Source organism: Leucoraja erinacea, chromosome 19 (genome assembly GCF_028641065.1).
Source record: "Leucoraja erinacea ecotype New England chromosome 19, Leri_hhj_1, whole genome shotgun sequence".
NCBI classification, from domain to species: Eukaryota; Metazoa; Chordata; class Chondrichthyes; order Rajiformes; family Rajidae; genus Leucoraja; species Leucoraja erinaceus.
The window spans coordinates 7,824,859-7,845,475 of record NC_073395.1 but is presented as its reverse complement, the minus strand read 5'-3'; the positions used below and the strand labels follow the sequence as shown (position 1 = coordinate 7,845,475).

Genomic DNA, 20,617 nt, shown 5'->3' with positions numbered 1-20,617 from the left:
AGGATGTTTCCACTCGTGGGAGAGTCTAGGACCAGAGCTCACAGCATCAGAATAAAAAAAATAAAAAAATGAAATGATTCAATTTATTGTCATTGTCAGTGTACAGTACAGAGACAACGAAATGCATTTTTAGCATCTCCCTTGAAAGGGAGACACAGGGCGTCGCGGTGTGCCCGCGCCTGCCGCCGTAATTACATTCCATTACAGGCAAAGGTGGGTGAAGTGTCTTGCCCAAGGACACAACGACAGTATGCACTCCAAGCGGGATTTGAACCGGCTACCTTCCGGTCGCCAGCCGAACTCTTAGCCCATTGTGCTATCTAAAGGACATTCCTTTAGGAAGGAGATGAGGAGAAATTTCCTTTAGTCAGAGGGTGGTGAATCTGTGGAATTCTTTGCCACAGTCGGCTGTGGAGGCCGAGTCAGTGGATATTTTTTAAGGCAGAGATAGATAGATTCTTGATTAGTACGGGTGTCAGGGGTTATGGGGAGAAGGCAGGAGAATGGGGAGAGATAGATCAGCCATGATTGAATGGTGGAGTTGACTTGATGGTCCGAATGGGTTGATTCTGCTCCTAGAATATATGAAGTGACAGCAAATAGATGTGAATGGCTGTCAACTCCAGTCAACAGCACAGGGCTTGATCATAAAACACATCCGTCACCTGAAACTAATAAGATTTGATTTCAATCACTTCAGAACACGCTGGATCACAAATAAAATCCTCAGCCTTATTAATCTCATCACAGCCTTGGTCCAAATCTGATTAGTGTAGGAAGGAACTGCAGATGCTGGTTTAAAATGAAGATCGGCACAAAAAGCTGGAGTAACTAAGCGAGGCAGGCAGCATCTCTGGAGAGAAGGAATGGATGGAGAAGGGTCTCGACCCAAAACGTCACCCATTCCTTACCCAACCTGGGGTATATCTAACCCCATGGGGTAAATTTTACCTACCCAGGGGGTAGGTTTGTTGATGCTGGATTTGTACATATTTTTTCTCATTGACTGACTGTGTTTAGAAACTAGTTGCAGGAGGAGGCCATTCGGCCCTTCAAGCCAGCACTGCTGGGGGGAGGGGGTGGTGATGCGTTACTGAAACTAAACCATTTTGATGATAAAACCAGAAGAAGAGGGGATAAATAAATCAACTCTTAGTCTGAAACCTTCTCAATTCTCTGTTAGCCATTTGCACATAAGGTCATGAGGAATAAGAGTAGAATTAGGCCATTTGGCCCATCATGTCCACTCCGCCATTCAATCATGGCTGATCTATCTCCCCTCCTAACCCCATTCTCCTGCCTTTGCCCGATAACCTCTGCCACCCGCACTAATCAATAACTTGCTGAGTGAATTCAGCAGGTCCAAGCTTATACTGGTACCTCTTGCTGTGAATAAAGGGGACTCTGTTTGTCCTGAAGTATTGCTGTGCGGGTGCTAATGAGAGCTTTGCGTTTTGCAGGCAGTGGAGCATGTGCACTGCCACACTATCTTAGGTCACGGGCAAATAGCACAGAGCCACTCGCTACTTACTCCCCAATGTTGTCTCTGCTGCTCTGCTGTGATACTGCCATCTACTGTTAACCACAAAAAGACACAAAGTCACCATTGGATCATAAGTGATCGGAGCAGAATTAGGCCATTCGGCCCATCGCGTCTCCTCCGCCAGTGTAGGAAGGAACTGCAGATGCTGGTTTACACCGAAGATGGGCACAAAGTGCCGGAGTAACTCAATGGGTCAGGCAGCATCTCTGGAGGAATAGATGGGTGGTGTTTTGCATCAGAACCCTTCTTCAGACTGAAGGGGGTGGGATTGGACTGTCTGGGGATGGTGATAGACAATAGACAATAGGTGCAGGAGTAGACCAATCGGGCCTTCAAGCCAGCACCGCCATTCAATGAGATCATGGCTGATTATCCCCAATCCGTACCCCGTTCCTGCCTTCTCCCCATATCCCCTGACTCTGCTGTTTTTAAGAGCCCTATCTAGTGATGTTTCAAGTGGGGACCTTTCTTCATACAACCAACCTTTGTTAAGAGGTTTAGGCAAACGACTTTTTGCTTCCTTTGTTGGGCTGCCTTGTTGCTATTCATCTGTCAAAAATAATATGCTGCTGACAGAATATATGGTTAACTGTAAACGAACATGACAGTGACCCAACTTTAGATTGTATCAGGGGCTTCTATGAGAAGGAGTGTGTAGGAAGGAACTGCAGAGGCTGGTTTACACCGAAGAGAGACACAAAATGCTGGAGTTACTCAGCGGGACAGGCAGCATCTCTGGAGAGAAGGAACGGGTGGCGTCTCGGGTCGAGACCCGTCTTCAGACTGAGAGTCAGGGGAGAGGGAAACTGGAGGTATGAAACGGCTCAGAACAAATCAGAGCCGGCCCCGGTGACCAAGGAAAGGTGGAGCCCACAATGGTCCATTGTTGGCTGTGGAGGAGTTGATAACGAAGGGATGCGAACAGTGGAACTGGCGGGACGAACTGGGATGGGGGAGGGGCAGAGAGAGAGGGCTAGCAAGGGTAACTTGAAGTTAGAGAATTAACATTCATGCCGCTGGGCTGTAAGCTGCACAAGCGAAATATGGGGTGCTGTTCCTCCTCACTTTGACAGTGGAGGAGGCCCAGGACAGAAAGGTCAGTGTGGGAATGGGAGGGGGACTTAAAGTGTTTGGCAACTGGCAGAACACGTAGGCCAAGGGGGCTGAGCGAAAGGCTTCAGCGAGATGATCGCCCAGTCTGCGCTTGGTCTCGCCGATATATGGATGTCCACACCGAGATGCAGTAGATGAGGTGGGAGGAGGTGCAAGTGAACCTCTGCTTCAGAATTTAAAGGGCGTTCTTTTAGGAAGGAGACTAGGTATTTCTTTAGTCAGAGGGTGGTGAATCTGTGGGATTCTTTGCCACAGAAGGCTGTGGAGGCCTTTGCAGTGGATATATTTAAGGCAGAGATGGATAGATTCTTGATTAGTACGAGTGTCAGTGGTCACGGGGAGAAGGCAGGAGAATGGGGTTAGAAGCGAGAGATAGATCAACGATGATTGAATGGTGGAAGAGACCTGATGGGGCGAATGGCCTAATTCACATGATCTTATGATCTCACCTGAAAGGGCTGTCGGGGTCCCTGGACAGAGTGGAGAGAGGAGGTGTAGGGACAGGGGAGGCATCTCCAGCCGTTGCATCATCCCTTCTCTCCACACCGCACCCCTCTCATCCCAGGTACATTCCCCTGCAACCACGTCCAGGAAGAGCAATGGCCCATCTCTGTCTCTTTTCTACTTCATCTGTCGGCGCCCGAGGTAATGACAGCCCATTAATATCCTCAGACGTGAACAAATTCCTGCCATACCACGAAAACTGGGATTGACTCTGCTCCGTCTAGTAATTGGCAGCAAAGCAGATCTAATAGTAGTAATTAGACCAGCACATCAGCGAGAGAAACAGTCTGTAACCTGTCAAAACCTTCAGCTCACGCCAAAGGGGACAGCTGTCTGCATTCTGGTGCTTTGGGGCGGCATAAGTTGCTGCCTCCCCGCTCCAGGTTCGATCCTGACCACGGGTGCTGTCTGTACAGAGTTTGTACGTCCTCCCTGTGGCCGCTGGGGTGTAACCCGCCCAAGCGAAATATGGGGTGCTGTTCCTCCAATTTGCGTTGGGCCTCACCTCGACAGTGGAGGAGGCCCAGGACAGAAAGGGTTTTCCCCGGGTGCTCCGGTTTCCACCCACACCCCAAAGACGTGCAGGCTTGTAGGTCAATTGGCTTCGGTAAAGATTGTAAATTGTCCCTAATGCGTGAAACAGTGGCCGTGATCGCTGCATGCCACGGACTCAGTGGGCCGAAGTGCCTGTTCCCGCGCTGTATGTCTGAACTAAAACTAAAGTGAAAGCCTCTATGGTAGCCTACATTGCACCCACAGCAATGGGGCTATATTTAAGAGGGAGTTAGATGTGGCCCTTGTGGCTAAAGGGATCAGGGGGTATGGAGAGAAGGCAGGTACGGGATACTGAGTTGGATGATCAGCCATGATCATATTGAATGGCGGTGCAGGCTCGAAGGGCCGAATGGCCTACTCCTGCACCTATTTTCTATATTTCTATGTAAGCCACCTGGACTAACTGCACCCATTAGGCAATAAGACATAGGTGTAAAAATAGGCCATTCGGCCCATCGAGTCTGCTCCGCCATTCATTCATGGCTGATCCAATTTTTCCGTCTCAACCCCATTCTCCCTTCTGCCTTCTCCCCATAACTTTTGACACCCTTGCTAATCAAGAACCTGTCAACCTCTGCCTTAAAAATACCCAAATTACCTGGCCTCCACAGCCGTCTGTGGCAATGAATTCCACAGATTCATTGCCCTCAGGCTAAAGAAATTCCTCCTCATCTCCATTCTAAAAGTACGTCCTTTTACAGCGACCTCTGTTGCTAGACACTTCTACTACTGGAAACATCCTCTCCACATCCACCTTGCAGCTGGGTGGGACCTTTAGGCGGACGGGGTGTTTAGTTTAGTTTAGTTTAGAGATACAGTGGAAACAGGCTCCTCAGCCCTCTGAGTCCGCGCTGACCAGCGATCCCCGCACACTAACACTATCCTACACCCACTAGGGACAATTTTTTACATTTACCAAGCCAATTAACCTACAACCCTGTACGTCTTTGGAGTGTGGGAGGAAACCGAAGATCTCGGAGAAAACCCACGCAGAACGTACAAATTCTGTGCAGATTGGTCGTCGGGATTGAACCTGGGTCCCCGGTGCTGCATTCGCTGTCAGGCGGCAACTCGACCGCTGCGCCACCGTGCCAGCTGGTCGGCGTGGACTCGGTGGGCCGAGTGGTCTGTTTCCGTGCTGTATCTCTGAAGTCTAAAGTTAAGTCTAACCCGCAGCTCTTTGCTCCACCATGTTTGTGTTGGAACATTTGGAACCTTCGTACCTGCAACAGAGCGGAGGCATTTACCAACCTGAACGCAACCTAGCAGGTCAAAATGCCAAAGAATCAGGCGGGAACAGGGCGGCACGGTGGCTTAGAGGTAGTCGCTGCCATACAGCGTTTACAACACCGGAGACCCGGGTTCGATCCTGACGACGGGTGCTGTCTGTACGGAATTTTGACTCCTTCCCCACGACCGTGGTTTCCTCCCACACTCCAAAGATGTACAGGTTTGCAGGTTGATTGGCTTGGTACAAATGTATGTTGTCTGAAATAGGGTTTCGACCTGAAACGTTGCCTATTTCCTTCGTTCCATAGATGCTGCCTCACCTGCTGCGTTTCTCCAGCATTTTTGTCTACCTTTGATTTTCCAGCATCTGCAGTCCCTTCTCAAATATATTGTCCCTAGTGTGTGTAGGAGAGTGTTAAAGTGTGGGGATCGCTGGTCGGCGCGGAGTCGATGGGCCGAAGGGCCTGTTTCCGCGCTATGTGTCTCAACTCTACTAAAAAGTGAGAACTTTAATGCCAGTAATCAAGATGAATAACACTCACCATCTTTTTCTTTGACTTGTTCATAGTCACACTTTTTCAAAGGAAGAATGAAACTTAATGAGACCTCATTAAAATCTTTGTCTAATATAATATGGCATGGGCAAGCTGATTGGCCTTTAATGTGCAAAATTACTTCTTCAGAGACCAGATCCCATATTCTTTCAATTGAATTGTAATTAAAGTTAGATTCATGGAGATGTCTCTACTGTGTTCAATCCCACTTCACAGAGAGGGGGAAAAGTTAATTTAGCTGGGCATTTTATGCATTGAGCTTAGCTCATATATGTGATGAATCTATTTTCTGACTTCAGTATAAATCGTTTCAAAGAGAATGTAAGTCATTCCCCAGCTGACCAAGTAATGTGACCTGTGTAGGAAGGAAATGCAGGTGCTGGTTTTACACTGAAGATGGACACAAAAAGCTGGAGTAACTCAGCGGGTCAGGCAGCGTCTCTGGTGAAAAGGAATAGGTGACTTTTCAGGTCAAGACCCTTCTGCAGACTGAGAATCGGGAAGAGAAACAAGAGATATATAAACAGTGACATAGAGTGCCTCAGAGGGCGGTGGAGGCAGGTTCTCTGGATGCTTTCAAGAGAGAGCTGGATAGGGCTCTTAAAGATAGCGGAGTCAGGGGATATGGGGAAAAGGCAGGAATGGGGTACTGATTGGAGATGATCAGCCATGATCACATTGAATGGCTGTGCTGGCTCGAAGGGCCGAATGGCCTACTCCTGCGCCTATTGTCTATTGTCTATTTAGAGATATAGTCAAGTCAAGTCAAGAGAGTTTATTGTCATGTGTCCCAGATAGGACAATTAAATTCTTGCTTGCTGCAGCACAATAGAATATAGCAAGCATAAATACAGAACAGTTCAGTGTGTCTATATACCATAGACCATATATATACACATAAATAAACAGATAAAGTGCAATAGGCTGTTATAGTTCAGAGTTTGTTTGATGGCAAGTTTAATAGCCTGATGACTGTGGGGAAGAAGCTGTTCCTGAACCTGGATGCACCCGATTTCAGGCTCTGTACCTTCTACCTGATGGCAGCAGAGAGATGAATGTGTGGCCGGGATGGTGTGGGTCCTTGATGATGTTGGCTGCCTTTTTGAGGCAGCGACTGCGATAGATCCCCTCGATGGTGGGGAGTTCAGAGCTGATGATGGAACAAATAAATGAAAAATACGCAAACATAGAACAAATGAAATATGGAACAAATAAATGAAAGATGTGCAAAAATTAACAGTGATAAAGGAAACAGGCCATTGGCAGCAGTGAGCTAGGTGAAAATAAGTTACAGACAATGAGATTCAACAAGCCGACTTTGAGACTAGCACAACAAGAAATTGCAGAGAGTTGTGTATGTAGCCCAGTCCATCACACAGACGAACCTTCCTTCCATTGACTCCATCTACACCTCACGCTGCCTCGGCAAGGTCACCAGCAAAATCACGGGCCAGTCTCACCCCGGTCACTCCCTCTTATCCCCTTTCTCATCAAGCAAGAGGTACAGAAGTGTGAAAACACACACCTCCAGATTCTGGGACAGTTTCTTCCCTGCTGTTATCAGGCAACTGAACCATGCTATCAACAAATCTACCCATCTACCCCTTTGGAGACCTGCAAACTATCTTTAATCGGGCTTTACTGGACTTTATCTTGCACTAAACGTTATTCCCTTTACCCTGTATCTGTACACTGTGGACGGCTTGATTATAATCATGTATAGTCTTGCCGTTGACTGGATTGCAGTCAACAAATAAGCTTTTCACTGTACCTCGGTACATGTGAATATAATAAATAAACCCATCTAAATGTTTAGGAGAGAGGAAAGACTAGAAAAAAGTAACAATTACATTCTAGGTTTATTTAAAAACAATCTCTGAATCATTTTTACACACAAAGGGTGGTGGGCGTATGGAACGAGCTGCCGTAGGAGGTAGTTGGGGCTGGGATTATCACAATGTTTAAGAAACATTTAGACAGGTACATGGATAGGGCAGGTTTAGAGGGATATGGGCTAATTGGAACACGTTGGCTGGTGTGGGCAAGTTGGGCTGATGGGCCTGTTTCCACGCTGTAAGACTTTGACTATTGAAACCTGAAGAAACGAGAATCTGAGGTAGACACAAAATTCTGGAGTAACTCAGCAGGACAGGCAGCATCTCTGGAGAGAAAGAACGGGTGATGTTTCGGGTTGAGACCCTTCTTGAGACTTCCTTCTCTCCAGAGATGCTGCTTGTCCCACTGAGTTTCTCCGGCAATTTGTGTCTATCTTTGGTTTAAACCAGCATCTGCAGTTCCTACCTGCACAAAATGAGGCGACGTTAGCCAACGTTAATTTCCTGCATTAAAGAGATAGTTTATCCATCATTAGGATTTGTTTAGAAATATTTAGTATTTACTGCGCTCTTAAAGTGGTACTTAGACTGGAATGGTTTGAGTCACCCTCTTGCTCAGATTTCGATGCTTCGACTTACGATATTTCGACTTTACGAAGGTGCAAACGCTGGCAGCGGCAGCAAGCCGTCCGGTCACGTGATCAAATCGTATTAAATACGTTTTCGACTGACGATATTTTCAATTCACGATGGGTTTATCGTAACATAACCCCATCGTGGGTTGAGGAGCAGCTGTAAGGTCTCAGTTAACCAGGGAGTTGTGGTCCACTGGGCGTCTAACACATCCATTGCATTGGCCCAGGGAGCAGAGTTTTTATGTTGTTGATTGTTCTGAGTTATTCAGAATTCAGCCACTTGAGTTTCTTGTTCCTCTGAAGCACAAATACTGCCAAATCCTTTCCAACTGCGAACCGATTTTGCATTGCACTTTTCTGAGCCTGTAGGCCAGTGTTGAATCACCACTCCAGAGAAAATCTGCTGCACTGCAGAGCCTTAGAGATACAATGTGATCTCGACCCGAAACGTCACAATTTACAATTTTGCCTCCAAACCATCTTTGGAGCGCGGGAGGAACCCTGAGCACCCGGAGAAAACCCACGCGGTCACAGGGAGAATGTAAAAAACTCCACAAAGACAGCACCCGACTTAGTTAGTTCAGTTTACTGCCACTTGTAGCAAGGTGCAGTGAAAAGCTTATGTTGCATGCTAACCACTCAGTAGTTGTAAGCGACCCATCTACAGTGTACAGATACATGATAACGGGAATAGCACGATAAAGTCCAATCAAACATAGTCTGAGGGTCTCAAATGGTGTAGGTGGTAGCTCAGGACTGCTCTCTAGTTGTTGATAGGATGGTTCAGTTGCCTGATCTCCTTCTTCTTCTTCTTGCATATGGCGTGCACAGCCTAAAATTGTTGGACAACTTGTTCTATTTGACCTTATATGAATGTGCACGCCGGGACGATTGCATTCGTCGAAACAGGGCGGACCACGTGAAGGTTGCAATTGGCCTCAGTTGAACCGAGGTCAGAATCGAACCCTGGTCTCTACCGCTGTGCCACCGTATCTATCGCCCGTGGACGACATGGACTTGTCCAAGAGGTGGCCGTGGGAGATAAGGGTTGGTGTAGGCTGCGCAGATGGTGAGCCTGTAACCTAACGTGTTGTTCTTTGTGTCCCCACACTGTGCTTTGTTTTACAGAGGGGATGAACTGCATGAACAAGGATCACGGGTGCGCGCACATCTGCCGAGAGACTCCCAAGGGGGGTGTGGCCTGTGAATGCAGGCCTGGCTTTGAACTCGCCAAAAACCAGAGGGACTGCACATGTAGGTAGCTGTTGTGCCTGAGGCTCGTACATCGCAAGGATGTTGCCAGGACTCGCGGGTCTGAGCTGCAGTTAGAGGTTGAGCAGGCTGGGACTCTATTCCCTAGAGCGCAGGAGGATGAGGGCTGATCTTATTGAGGTGTATAATATCATGAAAGGAATAGATCGGGTAGAGTCCCTTGAACAGAGAAGGGGAATCGAGGTCCAGAGGCCACAGATTTAAGGTGAAGGGGAAATGATTTAATAGGAATCGTGAGGGCTAACCTTTTCACACAAAGGGTGGTGGAGACAAGCTGCCCAAGGAGGTAGTTGAGGCAGGGTCTATCACAAAGTTTAAGAAACAGTTAGACAGGTACATGGATAGGACAGGTTTGGAGGGATATGCGTTAAACACAGGCAGGTGGGACTAGTGTAGCTGGGACATGTTGGCCCGGTGTGGGCAAGTTGGGTCGAAGGGCCTGTGTCCACGTTGTATGACTCTTATGATCTGTTTTGAGATGTTCACCGTTTTTTATCCTCCATGCGCTAATGCGATATTGTGTTACTGCAGCCCTTGCAACCAACGGCACACCTGAATCTTTCTCCTCCATGCCTCTTCTTCACACAAAAGTCAACAGAGTGAATGGTTGCAAATCAAATAAATTGCTTTTGTAATTGAAACTTACAGGAAAGCGAAAGGCCTGGATGTGGAGAGGATGCGGGTAGCGTTGCTGCCTCACAGCGCCATGGAACCGGGTTCGATCCTGACCACGGGTGCTTGTCTGTACGGAGTTTACACCTTCACCCTGTGACAGCATGGGTTTATCTCCGGGTGCTCCAGTTTCCCAAAGACGTGCAAACTCCGTGCAGACGGCACCCGTAGTCAGAATCGAACCTGGGTCTCTAGAGCCGTGCCACCCTTCATTCACAATCACTCCCCACCATGAAAAACATTTGTTTAATGCCTCAGCTATTTCCTTGAGCAATACGATTTCTCATACCCCAACCAGTTTTACTGATACTATATTAATTCACATACTTACACAAAGCATTGCTATCTCCTTTTTCTCTGTACAGAGTTTGTACATTCTCCCCATGACATGCGTTTTTTTAACTTTTCATGCTGATATGTTTCGTAGCCTCTTTTCTCTCTCAACTAATTTGCAGGTATCTAATTTTATAAAACTCACCGTTGTATACAACAGTTATTGCACATGTTTGACAGTACATTTCGACGGGTTTTGTAGAGAAGTACTCATTTCCAATGTCAAATGTGTCGTCAGTGTTGAATGGTGGGGGAATGTTTATTTGTCTGCCGGAGGTTTGTCAACATTTCAAAATGCTCCATTCTGAGAAGGAGGTGGAAGATGATTGTTAAATAATTTTCAAAACTTCAAAATCCTCTGACGAAACTTTTCATGAGAATGATCCCAGCAATGATTGGTTAACATATGATGCGGGTTTGACAGCACTGGGCCTGCACTCGCTGGAGTTTGGAAGGATGAGAGGGGACCCAATTGAAACTTACCAAATAGCGAAAGGCTTGGATAGAGTGGATGTGGAGAGGATGTCTCTACAAGTGGGAGAGTCTAGGACCAGACCCATAGCCTCAGAATAAAAGGACACACCTTGAGAAAGGAGATGGGGAGGAATTTCTTTAGTCAGAGGGTGGAATTCATTGCCACAGATGGCTGTGGAAGCCGTGAATTGATATTTTAAAGGCGGAGATAGATAGATTCTTGATTAGTATGGGTGTCTGGGTGATGGGAAGAAGGCAGGAGAATGGGGTTGAGAGGGAAAGATAGATTGAATGGTAGAGTCTGGACAGCAAAGTGGTAAGTTTATGCACGGCATGTGTACGCAATGAAGTAAAACCATTTCTTTGCAACCAGCAGAGTGCATGGTCAGAATGGATCAACAGGATGTTGTCGGTTCCTTTGGATCTACATTTAAGCACATGCTTATAGCGTAAACTAATGGGTGAAAGTTTTCACAAACTTAACTCTCAATAGTTTATTTCCAGCCATGAGTTAGTTTGATTTTACTTGTGGAAAACCGAACTAACTGAACAAAGTCTCATCAGTTTTGTGACTACCTTTTAGATGGACTGGCCAGAACATTCCCAGGGGCAACAATTGGATGGTTGGGCAGGAATCGCTGCTTAAATGTGCATTTTAGAGTCATTGAGTCAAACAGCGTGGGAACAGGCCCTTCGGCCCAACTTGCCCACGCCGACCAACATGTCCCATCTACGCTAGTCCCACCCGCCTGCGTTTAGCCCATATCCCTCGAAACCCGTCCTCTCCATGTACCTGTTCAAATTTTTCAGAAAGGTTGCAATAGTACCTGCCTCAACTACCTGCTCCGGCAGCTCGTTCTATACACCGACCACCTTTGGTGTAAAAAATAATGTTTTTAAGGATAAAGGATGGAACACTGGTCCCTGCCGCTGCGAGGCAGGAACTCTGCCGCTGCGCCACCGTGAATACAAATCCAGAATCACTTTCTTTGACTGTAAAGGATTCGGGGCTGAAGACCACCTTTAGTTCAACAGCACTCAGACATTTATGTTCAATGGGGCCACAGAGAACGACACCACAAGAGCACCAGGCTTCATTAGGAGCAGCAGGAGGTTCCCATTAAATGCTACTAAAGCGCGAGTCTACAGCCGGCACAGTCTCCCCTTTCCTTGTGCAAATAGAGCTTCTGACGTAAGGTCCAGACACTTTTCATAAATTCGACTTGTCGATGAAATCATAGCGGGCTCCCTCGAGGATTTGCAGCTGAGTATGAGCAGATCCTTGCGGCCCAACTAACTCAGTGTGGAGGTGAGTCTGTAACTCGTTCTCACCTGGCCCACGGCTAACGGTGGCCTGTTTCCTTTATCATCGTTACTTTTCTTGCATGTCTTTCATTCATTTGTTCCACATCTACCTCTATCGCCGTCTATATCTCTCGTTTCCCCTTTTCCCTGACTCTCAGTCCCCACGTGAAACATCGCCTATTCCTTCTCTCCAGAAATGCTGTCTGACACGCTGAGTAAAGGGGCTGTCCCACTGTACGAGCTAATTCAAGAGTTCTCCCGAGTTTCCCCTGACTCGAACTCGGAGAATTACGGTAATGGCCGCTCGTAGGTACTCGGGGCTCTCGTGGACATTTTTCAACATGTTGAAAAATCAACATGTTGAAAAATCTTCACGAGTCTTCACGAGCTTTCCGCGTTTCCCGAGTACCTTCCGTTAGCGTTACGAGCCGCTAAGAGACGTCCCGAGCTCCGACGTATCCGCTACGCATGTTCTACATGCTTACCACGAGTTTGATTTTTTTTTAAACTCGGGAGAGCACTTGAATTAGCTCGTACAGTGGGACAGCCCCTTTACTCCAGCTTTTTGTGTCTTAATTCGGTGTGGAGATGGTTAAAAAAAAACCCATTAATGACACTAGAAATAAGGATAATATTCACTTATTGCAACGATGCTCCTGAGTTGAGAATATACAGTCTGGCAATAAAGTCACTGGAGCTCTGTCAACTGTTAGCTTCAGATCGGCAAGAATTACTGGCAGTTCATTCAGTCATGAAATGAGAATCGTAGAAACATAGAAAAATAGGTGCAGGATTAGGCCATTGGCCCTTGGAGCCAGCACCGCCATTCAATATGATCGTGGCTGATCATCTAAAATCAGTACCCAGTTCCAGCTTTTTCCCCATATCCCTTGATTCCTTTAGACCCAAGAGCTAAATCTAACTCTCTATTGAAAAGATGCTGCCTGTCCCACCCAGTTAGTCTATTAGTTTGCATCTATTTTTAGTTATTTCTTTTTAGTTTAGTTTAGAGATACAGCGCGGAACAGGCCCTTTGGCCCATCGAGGCCGTGCCGACCAGCGATCCCAACACGCTAACACTATCTTACACACACCAGGAACAATTTACAAATGTAACCAAGCCAATTAGCCTAAAAGGAGAAAACCCACGCAGGTCACGGGGAGAACGTACAAACTCCGTACAGACAGCGCCCGTAGTCAGAATCGAGCCAGGGTCTCTGGTGCTGTAAGGCAGCAACTCTGCGCCTCCCTGCCACCCAATTGAATTCTTTAATGGTTCCAATTGCATTTCAGCGCAATTTGTAAGAATGGGAATATGTCATCTTGGCTCAGCAGTAACAGTCTGAGTCAGAAAATTATGTATTAAAGTCTCAATATAGTGTTTGAGTACATAATCCAGCTTTTAACACCATTCTAGTGGAAAGGCGCAAATGGGTAAACTGCCTATGTATGTTACAACACTTCCATTGTTACTGTGGACTTAAGAATGTATGATTAAACTTGTATGCTTAAAGTTTGAACTGTGTTATAAGTTCATAAGTGATAGGAGCAGAATTAGGCCATTCGGTCCATCAAGTCTACTCCGCCATTCAATCATGGCTGATCTACAATACAATACAATACAATACCATTTATTTGTCATTTGAACCTCACATGAAGTTCAAACGAAATTTGGTTTCTGCAACCATACAAGAAAAGAACCAAGACACAATTTACACAAACATCCATCACAGTGAATCTCCTCCTCACTGTGATGGAAGGCAAAGTCTTGTCTCTCCCTCCTAACGCCATTCTCATGCCTTCTCCCCATAACCCCTGACACCCGTTCTAATCGAGAATCTGTCTATCTCTGCCTTAAAAATATCCATTGACTTGGCCTCCACAGCCCTCTGTGGCAATTAATTCCACAGATGCATCAACCTCGAACTAAAGAAATTCCTCCTCATCTCCTTCCAAAAGGAACGTCCTTTAGTTCTGAGGCTCTAACTTTTGGTCCTAGACTCTCCCACTAGTGGGAACATCCTCTCCACATCTACTCTATCCCAGCCTGTTATGCCTTTATACTCTGGTATTCACTGCTCCCTATTAACCACTCATGTTTGAATCATTATAGTCTAACATCACCTGTACAATGTCTAGAGTCACGTTTCTGTGAATCCATTGGTTCAGAATGATGTGTCTATGCATGAAATTAGTTATCTTGAGGGTTGATATACATATTATTCTGGAGCGAAATGTAACCTGTTAATATTTGCTAGACAAAAGGTGATTAGCTATTTAGTAAATGGCGATGAAGAACATTTCATCTGTGTGACAGACACAAAATGCTGGAGTAACTCAGCGGGTCAGGCAACATCTCAGGAGAAATCTCAGGAAACAGGCCCTTCGGCCCACCGGGTCCGTGCTGACTAGCGATCCCCGCACATTATCATTATCCTACACGCAATATTTACATACACCAAGCCAATTAACCTACATACCTGTACGTCTTTGGAGTGTGGGAGGAAGCCGAAGATCTCGGAGAAAACCCACGCAGGTCACGGGGAGAACGTTCAAACAGCACCCATAGTCGGGATCGAACCCGGGTCTCCGGCGCTGCATTCGCTGTAAGGCAGCAACTCTATCGCTGCGCCACCCTGTATCTTCCCCTTTGCCATTACACTTGAGTTTAACTTGATTGTATCTCTGTGTAGTATCTGATCTGGTTGGATAGAATACAAAATGAAGTTATTCACCACTATACCTTGGTACAGGTGATTGTGTGGGATCTAAGGAGAGAAAGCTGAATGGATCGAAAATTGGCTTTGTGGAAGGAAGCAGAGGGTGATGGCGGAAGGCTGCTTCTCGGATACAAGTGATGTGCCCCAGGGCTCAGTGCTGCATCAACACCAATGATTTGGATGAGAATGTACATGGCATGATTAGCAAGGTTTCAGATGACACAAAAGGGGTTGGTATCGCAGATAGCGGAGATGGTTGTTGCCATAAATTGCAGCAGGATTTTGATCGATTGGCCGAGGAATGGCTGATGGAATTTAACACAGAGAAATGTGAGGTGTTGCATTTTGGAATGTCTAACATGGGCAGGACCCAAACAGCGAATGGCAGGGCTCTGGGGAGTGTTGTCGGGTGGAGGGATCTTGGAGTACAGGTGCAGAAGGCTGTGGAGGCCAAGTCAATGGATATTTTTAAGGCAGAGGTCGATAGATTCTCGATTAGAACGGGCGTGTGGGGTCATGGGGAGAAGGCAGGAGAATGGGGTTAGGAGGGAGAGATAGATCAGCCTTGATCGAATGGTGGAGTAGACTTGATGGGCCGAATGTAATTCTGCTCCTATCACTTATGAACTCATGAACCACATAGTTCCTTGATAGTGGCGTCACAGATAGACGGGGTGGTCAAGAAGGCTTTCGGCACATTGTCCTTCGTCAAGTGGCCGATGAATGAAACCACCTCTGGACGGATGGGCCCCGTTTCCACGCTGTATGTCTCTGCGGCGCGATATTGAACCGAAAGAACTGAAGATGTGAAATGAACGGTGGAAATGTGGTGTTTGAGTGTTTTCACCCATTTTGGCTTGTACTTTCTGCGAAACAGTAACCTGTAACTACGGAAACGGGGGCTGCCAACATACGTGCGATGACATGGACAGCGGACCTGTGTGCGGCTGCCACCAGAAGTACGCCCTTCACTCTGACGGGAAGACGTGCATCGGTAAGTGAAGACATTGCATGCAACAAAGATAACGCTGCTCGAACAACATGATCTGACCAAAGGCGATCTGCCCTCCAGATTAAACGCCGCTTAGTTTACATTACCTGCTGCCCTGGCCGAATGCAAAAATTATCATCATTCTGCTGCATTTCCATTTGAATCCGACTAACAATCCACTCCGGCTAATCCACATTTTCCCCCGCTAAACTCCAAACTCTAAATAATGGATTGTGGCAAAGTTAACGCATCTCATAGCTGTCAGGCAAGGGGAGGAACATTTAATGGGGAAAGTTGACCTTGGGATTAGGGTGCGTTGGTGGGGGGGGAGGAGGAGGGGGAAACAAGATTTAATAAGGTCCTGAGGGGTAACTTTATCACATATGCGCATGGAACGAGCTGCCAGTGAAGGTAGTTGAGGCAAAGTTTCAGAAACATTTGGAGAGGTGCATGGATAAGGACAGGTTTAGAGGGATGTGGACCAAATGCAGGCAGGTGGGACTAGTGTAGATGGGACGTGTTGGTCGGTGCGTGGGCAAGTTGGGCCCCAAGGGCCTGTTTACACGCTGTATCACTCTTATGTGGGGACAATTTATTTTCAAACACATAGGGTGGTTGGGGCCTGGAACGCATTGCCCGGGGTGGTGGTGGAGGCAGATACGATAGTGGCGTTTAAGAGGCTTTCAGATGGGCACTTGGAAGTGCAGGGAATGGGCAGACATGGATCATGTGTGGGCCGATGAGATCAGTTTAACTAGGCATCACGTTCAGCACAAACATTGTGGCCCGTTCCTGTCCTGTACTGTTGTGTTCTCTTCATAAACCTGCAAAAGGATGTGCCCACCAGTCCTGCTCCTCGTCAACAGAAAGGTTGCTCGAATGCTGGAAGTGCTTCACCTTGTGCAACCAAAGCAGGTAGAAATCTTCCATGTTGCAACACATTTTTCCTGAAGAAGTCTCATTCACGTAATGTACATGTGTGAGCTCTCTGTATAAAGCCAATGTGAAACAAGGCTCACTGGGGTTTATCTAAACCAAGTATTCCTCACAAGGGGTGATTGGCGTGTACGTGCATTTAGGAGTCACATCCAACCTGCTTCGAGTGAAGAGTTGCAGGTTGAATGTCCAGGTGTACATTTTGGTTTGAGTTCACTCACAGAGCCGGTGTTAGGACACTTGGAAGCACTGCTCCAAACCGCACCGAGGCATGAGCTTGGGGGGGTGTGAGGGTGAGTTTGTGAACTTTGTCCAGCTGGGTGTGGCCTTCAGAAGAGCAGGCAGGCCAATGGACCTTTAGAAAGGAGACAAGGAGGGATTTCGTCAGTCAGAGGCTGGTGAATCTGCAGAATTCATTGTTGCAGACGGCTGTGGAGGCCAAGTCATTGGGTATCTTTAATTGACAGATTATTGATTAGTACGGGTGTCAGGTGATAAGGGGAGACGGCAGGAGAATTGGGTTGAGAGGGAAAGACACACGAGCCATGATTGAATGGCGGAATAGACTCGATGGACCAAATGGATAGTTTTGCAGATGCCAGAACAAAATGTAAGTGGTCGGAAAAGCTAAACAGTACGTGCCAGCAAGGGTCGGAGGTGAACTAAAATGTTCTGATTACTGACAAACAGGAGACTAGGTGTGAGGATGCGAGATATGCCGTTACGTGAGTCAAGGGCAGTGCCAATGGGAATGAACTGCATATTTATATCAGCAATTTATTTGTTTGAAGTTATGATTTTGCCATACAATGTCTTAACACGTTAACACCAGAAAACCCACTTACTGCTCACTGCAAGAAGTTTGGTGTGTGCTTTAATAATAATAAGTGCCTGATGTCAAGGTATGTTGAGGTTTAACTAGATTTCGCTGTTCAACCCTGTAATTGTTTCGAAACCCTTCCTCCCGCTGCTCGCCTGTTTTCCTGAAATTAACATTAAATCTTCTCACGTGCTTTTATTTCTGGAACATTTAACCACCGTTGCATGCACGGCCTAACGGGCAACAGACTCAAATCCAAAGAGATCATTTTTGTTCGAGACGGTGAAACGCTTTCCCGCGCGCTTCCATGCTTTAAACGTGATCCAATGGCACACTTTCAAAGGCAAATCTTAGTGGCGTCAAACTGAGAAACGGCGTGAAATTTGCCGAAGGTAAGTTTTTTGGGGTTTTTTTCGTGCTTGATTTTATATCTGGCATCGAGTATGTGCGTACGTCATCTATCCGTCTCGGCGGGTTTGTGTCGCACAAGCTTTAAAGATAGCTCTCACGTGGGTGCTCTACTGACAGTCTTTTAACAGAAGAATATTCGGCATGCTACTTCATCCCTTGTTTATAACCTCCTCTGATATTTTTGCGTCTGCTTGCAATAATCTTAACGTTCAAGATGCCGCTCTTCTGAGCAAAGTTGCCGGAGAAAGAATAGAATGTGGTATTTTGATAAAATACACATTCCCCTGGGCTTGCCTTCACCAATCCTCCTTGGTTTCCAACAGAAGCTTGAACCTTTCTCTACATGTTCCGAGATAACACCAGTCAGCAAACGTTGACAAACTCACTCGTTACTGCTCCTTGGTCCTCCGATCCATGTTACTTTAACTGCCTGTGCCAACCTCTCTATATTTAGCCCTCCGTTAAGAAAAAAAACCCTCTATCTCCTCTGCTCTCTGGTGATGGTTTCCTGAGTGCCTGTCTTGTCTGAGCATTGTTGATTTTGATATAAGTGATTATATTTTTAACAAAACAAAAAAATGCTTTTATTAAAACAAAATAAAAACGACAAAAAAGCCTCTATTGCAGCCTGATCCCACAGAGAAACTGTGTGTGTGTGTGTGTGTGTGTGTGTGTGTGTGTGTGTGTGTGTGTGTGTGTGTGTGTGTGTGTGTGTGTGTTTGTGTGTGTGTGTGTGTTTAAATATATATATACATATATATATTAAAAAATATATATATATGTATGGTAAACAAAAAAAAAATCTTGTTAAACCATACCGTGGTGCCACAGAAACACGTTCCCCCAACATTTCCAACTCCTTATTTGCCATCTGACGTGATGTGGACTTGACATCAGTGAAGGATTGCAAATATCTATAACTATAGCTTAACTGTAGCTGTCTGGATTGTTTTGTCATAAAGCCTTGCCTATTCATGGTTTGCCTCTCTCCTGTTCTCGTTGCGTTTGCTGCATGTGTCAGTACTAGAGCAACCTCATTGTCACCACTACCTCTCTCTTCATCCCACCTCCATCCTCCCCACCCCACTCAAGCTGACTGTTCCTCCCCCCAAACTGCTGGGAGGGAACTTCTTTAAACCACATCTCCCCCGTGTCTGACTTTCAACTACTCTTAATGCAATTAATAAATCTAATCCAATTCCAATTTATACTCCAATGATGTGTGAGTGTTGGTCGCTCTCCCTCCCACATATTCCCTCTCTCTCACTCCCTCTCTCTCTCTCTCTCTTTCTCTCTCTCCTCTCTTTCTCTCCCTGACTCTTTCTCTCTCATTCTCGCTCTCTGTCTCTCTCTGTCTCAGTTTCGCTCTGAGTCTCGCTCAGTCTCTCTCCGCTCTCTCCTTTCTCTCTCCTCTTGCCGCCTCTCCTCCTCTCTTTCCTCTCTCTCCCTTTTCTCCCCTTCTCCGACTCCTTTGTCTCATTCTCCCTCTGTCTCTCTTTCTCCCTCTCTCCCTGTCTCTCTTTCCCCCACTCTCTCCCACTCTCTCTCCCCCCCTCTTTCTTTTGCCCCCTCTTTCTTTCACCCCCTCTCTCTCCTCCACTCTCTCTCTCTCTCTCTGACCCTTGCACATGAACAAGAAACTAACACTAATGGCTGTATCGCTGCGTGTTCATGTACTGACTCCTACTGACCATGCATGGCCATACTGTTTGGAACATTGTTTCTTGTCCTGACCGTTTGGCCAGAGGTGCCGTGTTCCACAGACAAGCAGGCAACTAGCACTGCCCAACCCACCTTACCTGTATGCATGCATTCTGGCCCCTCCACCTCCTACCACCTCCCACCACCTCCCACCACCTCCCTCTCACCATTCTGTGTTTCTGCGGAAGATTATGGTCTTCCCTTATCCACCCATCACCGGCTTCTTCACTTCTGTTCTCTGGGCCTCTGGACCTCTGGACCTTCCAAGGTGCTCTTCTTGTTCACCATTATAAATCATGAACTCTCTTTTTTTAAATTGTTACCCATTAGCTCACGATGAGTCCGGTCGAGGAATCGCTCATTTTTACCTTCCCTTCCATTTCCACTGCTTCTCCACTTAGCGCCCTGGTGGAAAACAAATCCTTCTCTCTTCTCTCCGACCTTCTGTCTGGAGGTCATGTGCCTTTGGTCAGGTGCGTTAGCCTCAAGAATCCATCGTCTCCATCCTATGTGTTTTCTCTCGCTTCCCCCCCCCATCCCCGAGCAGGATTAACACTCTCTAACAAAAGATGGGCGATTACCTGGCTGGCTTCTTGAGCTTGCGCTTTCTTTGTTGGTTTGGTGGGTCGACACCACGGAGCCGTGGTGGGCGGCACAGAGAGATTGGGCTCCTGGTTAATCAACTGCTCCATGTTTGTCCCCTTTTTACTTGTGTTTTAGAGGAGGATGAGGCTGCAATTGAGAGCTCAGAGTTCAATACCATGTCAGTAACTGATGTGGACAAGCGGGTGAAACGGCGACTACATATGGGTAAACCTTTACTTCCACTTCCTTTGTTGTGCTGCCGCTTGTGTCTGTTTATATATATATATATATATTGAAACATATATATCAATATATATTTTTTCCTCGTGCCAAGGTCACAAATTAAAAAGGTTTCTCATCTCCGCCCGCACTCAACTAAAGCGGCTCAAATAATGTCCCCGTTGCCCCAGGTACGGCTCAGGGTGGCG

The 20,617-nt window shown here is 46.7% G+C and overlaps 1 protein-coding gene across 4 annotated transcripts in view; it reads left to right on the top strand.

Moving 5' to 3' along the window:
- The window catches only part of scube1 (signal peptide, CUB domain, EGF-like 1), a 189,337-nt gene that overhangs the window by 85,157 nt on the left and 83,563 nt on the right, over positions 1-20,617 (top strand). The window contains exons 5-7 of one of the 4 annotated variants that reach the window (XM_055650217.1): positions 9,098-9,223; positions 15,623-15,739; positions 20,325-20,414. In XM_055650217.1, coding sequence (XP_055506192.1) covers positions 9,098-9,223; positions 15,623-15,739; positions 20,325-20,414 — 333 coding nt within the window. The remainder of the gene's footprint in view (positions 1-9,097; positions 9,224-15,622; positions 15,740-20,324; positions 20,415-20,617) is intronic. The other 3 variants (XM_055650219.1, XM_055650218.1, XM_055650220.1) reach the window with 3 other exon arrangements.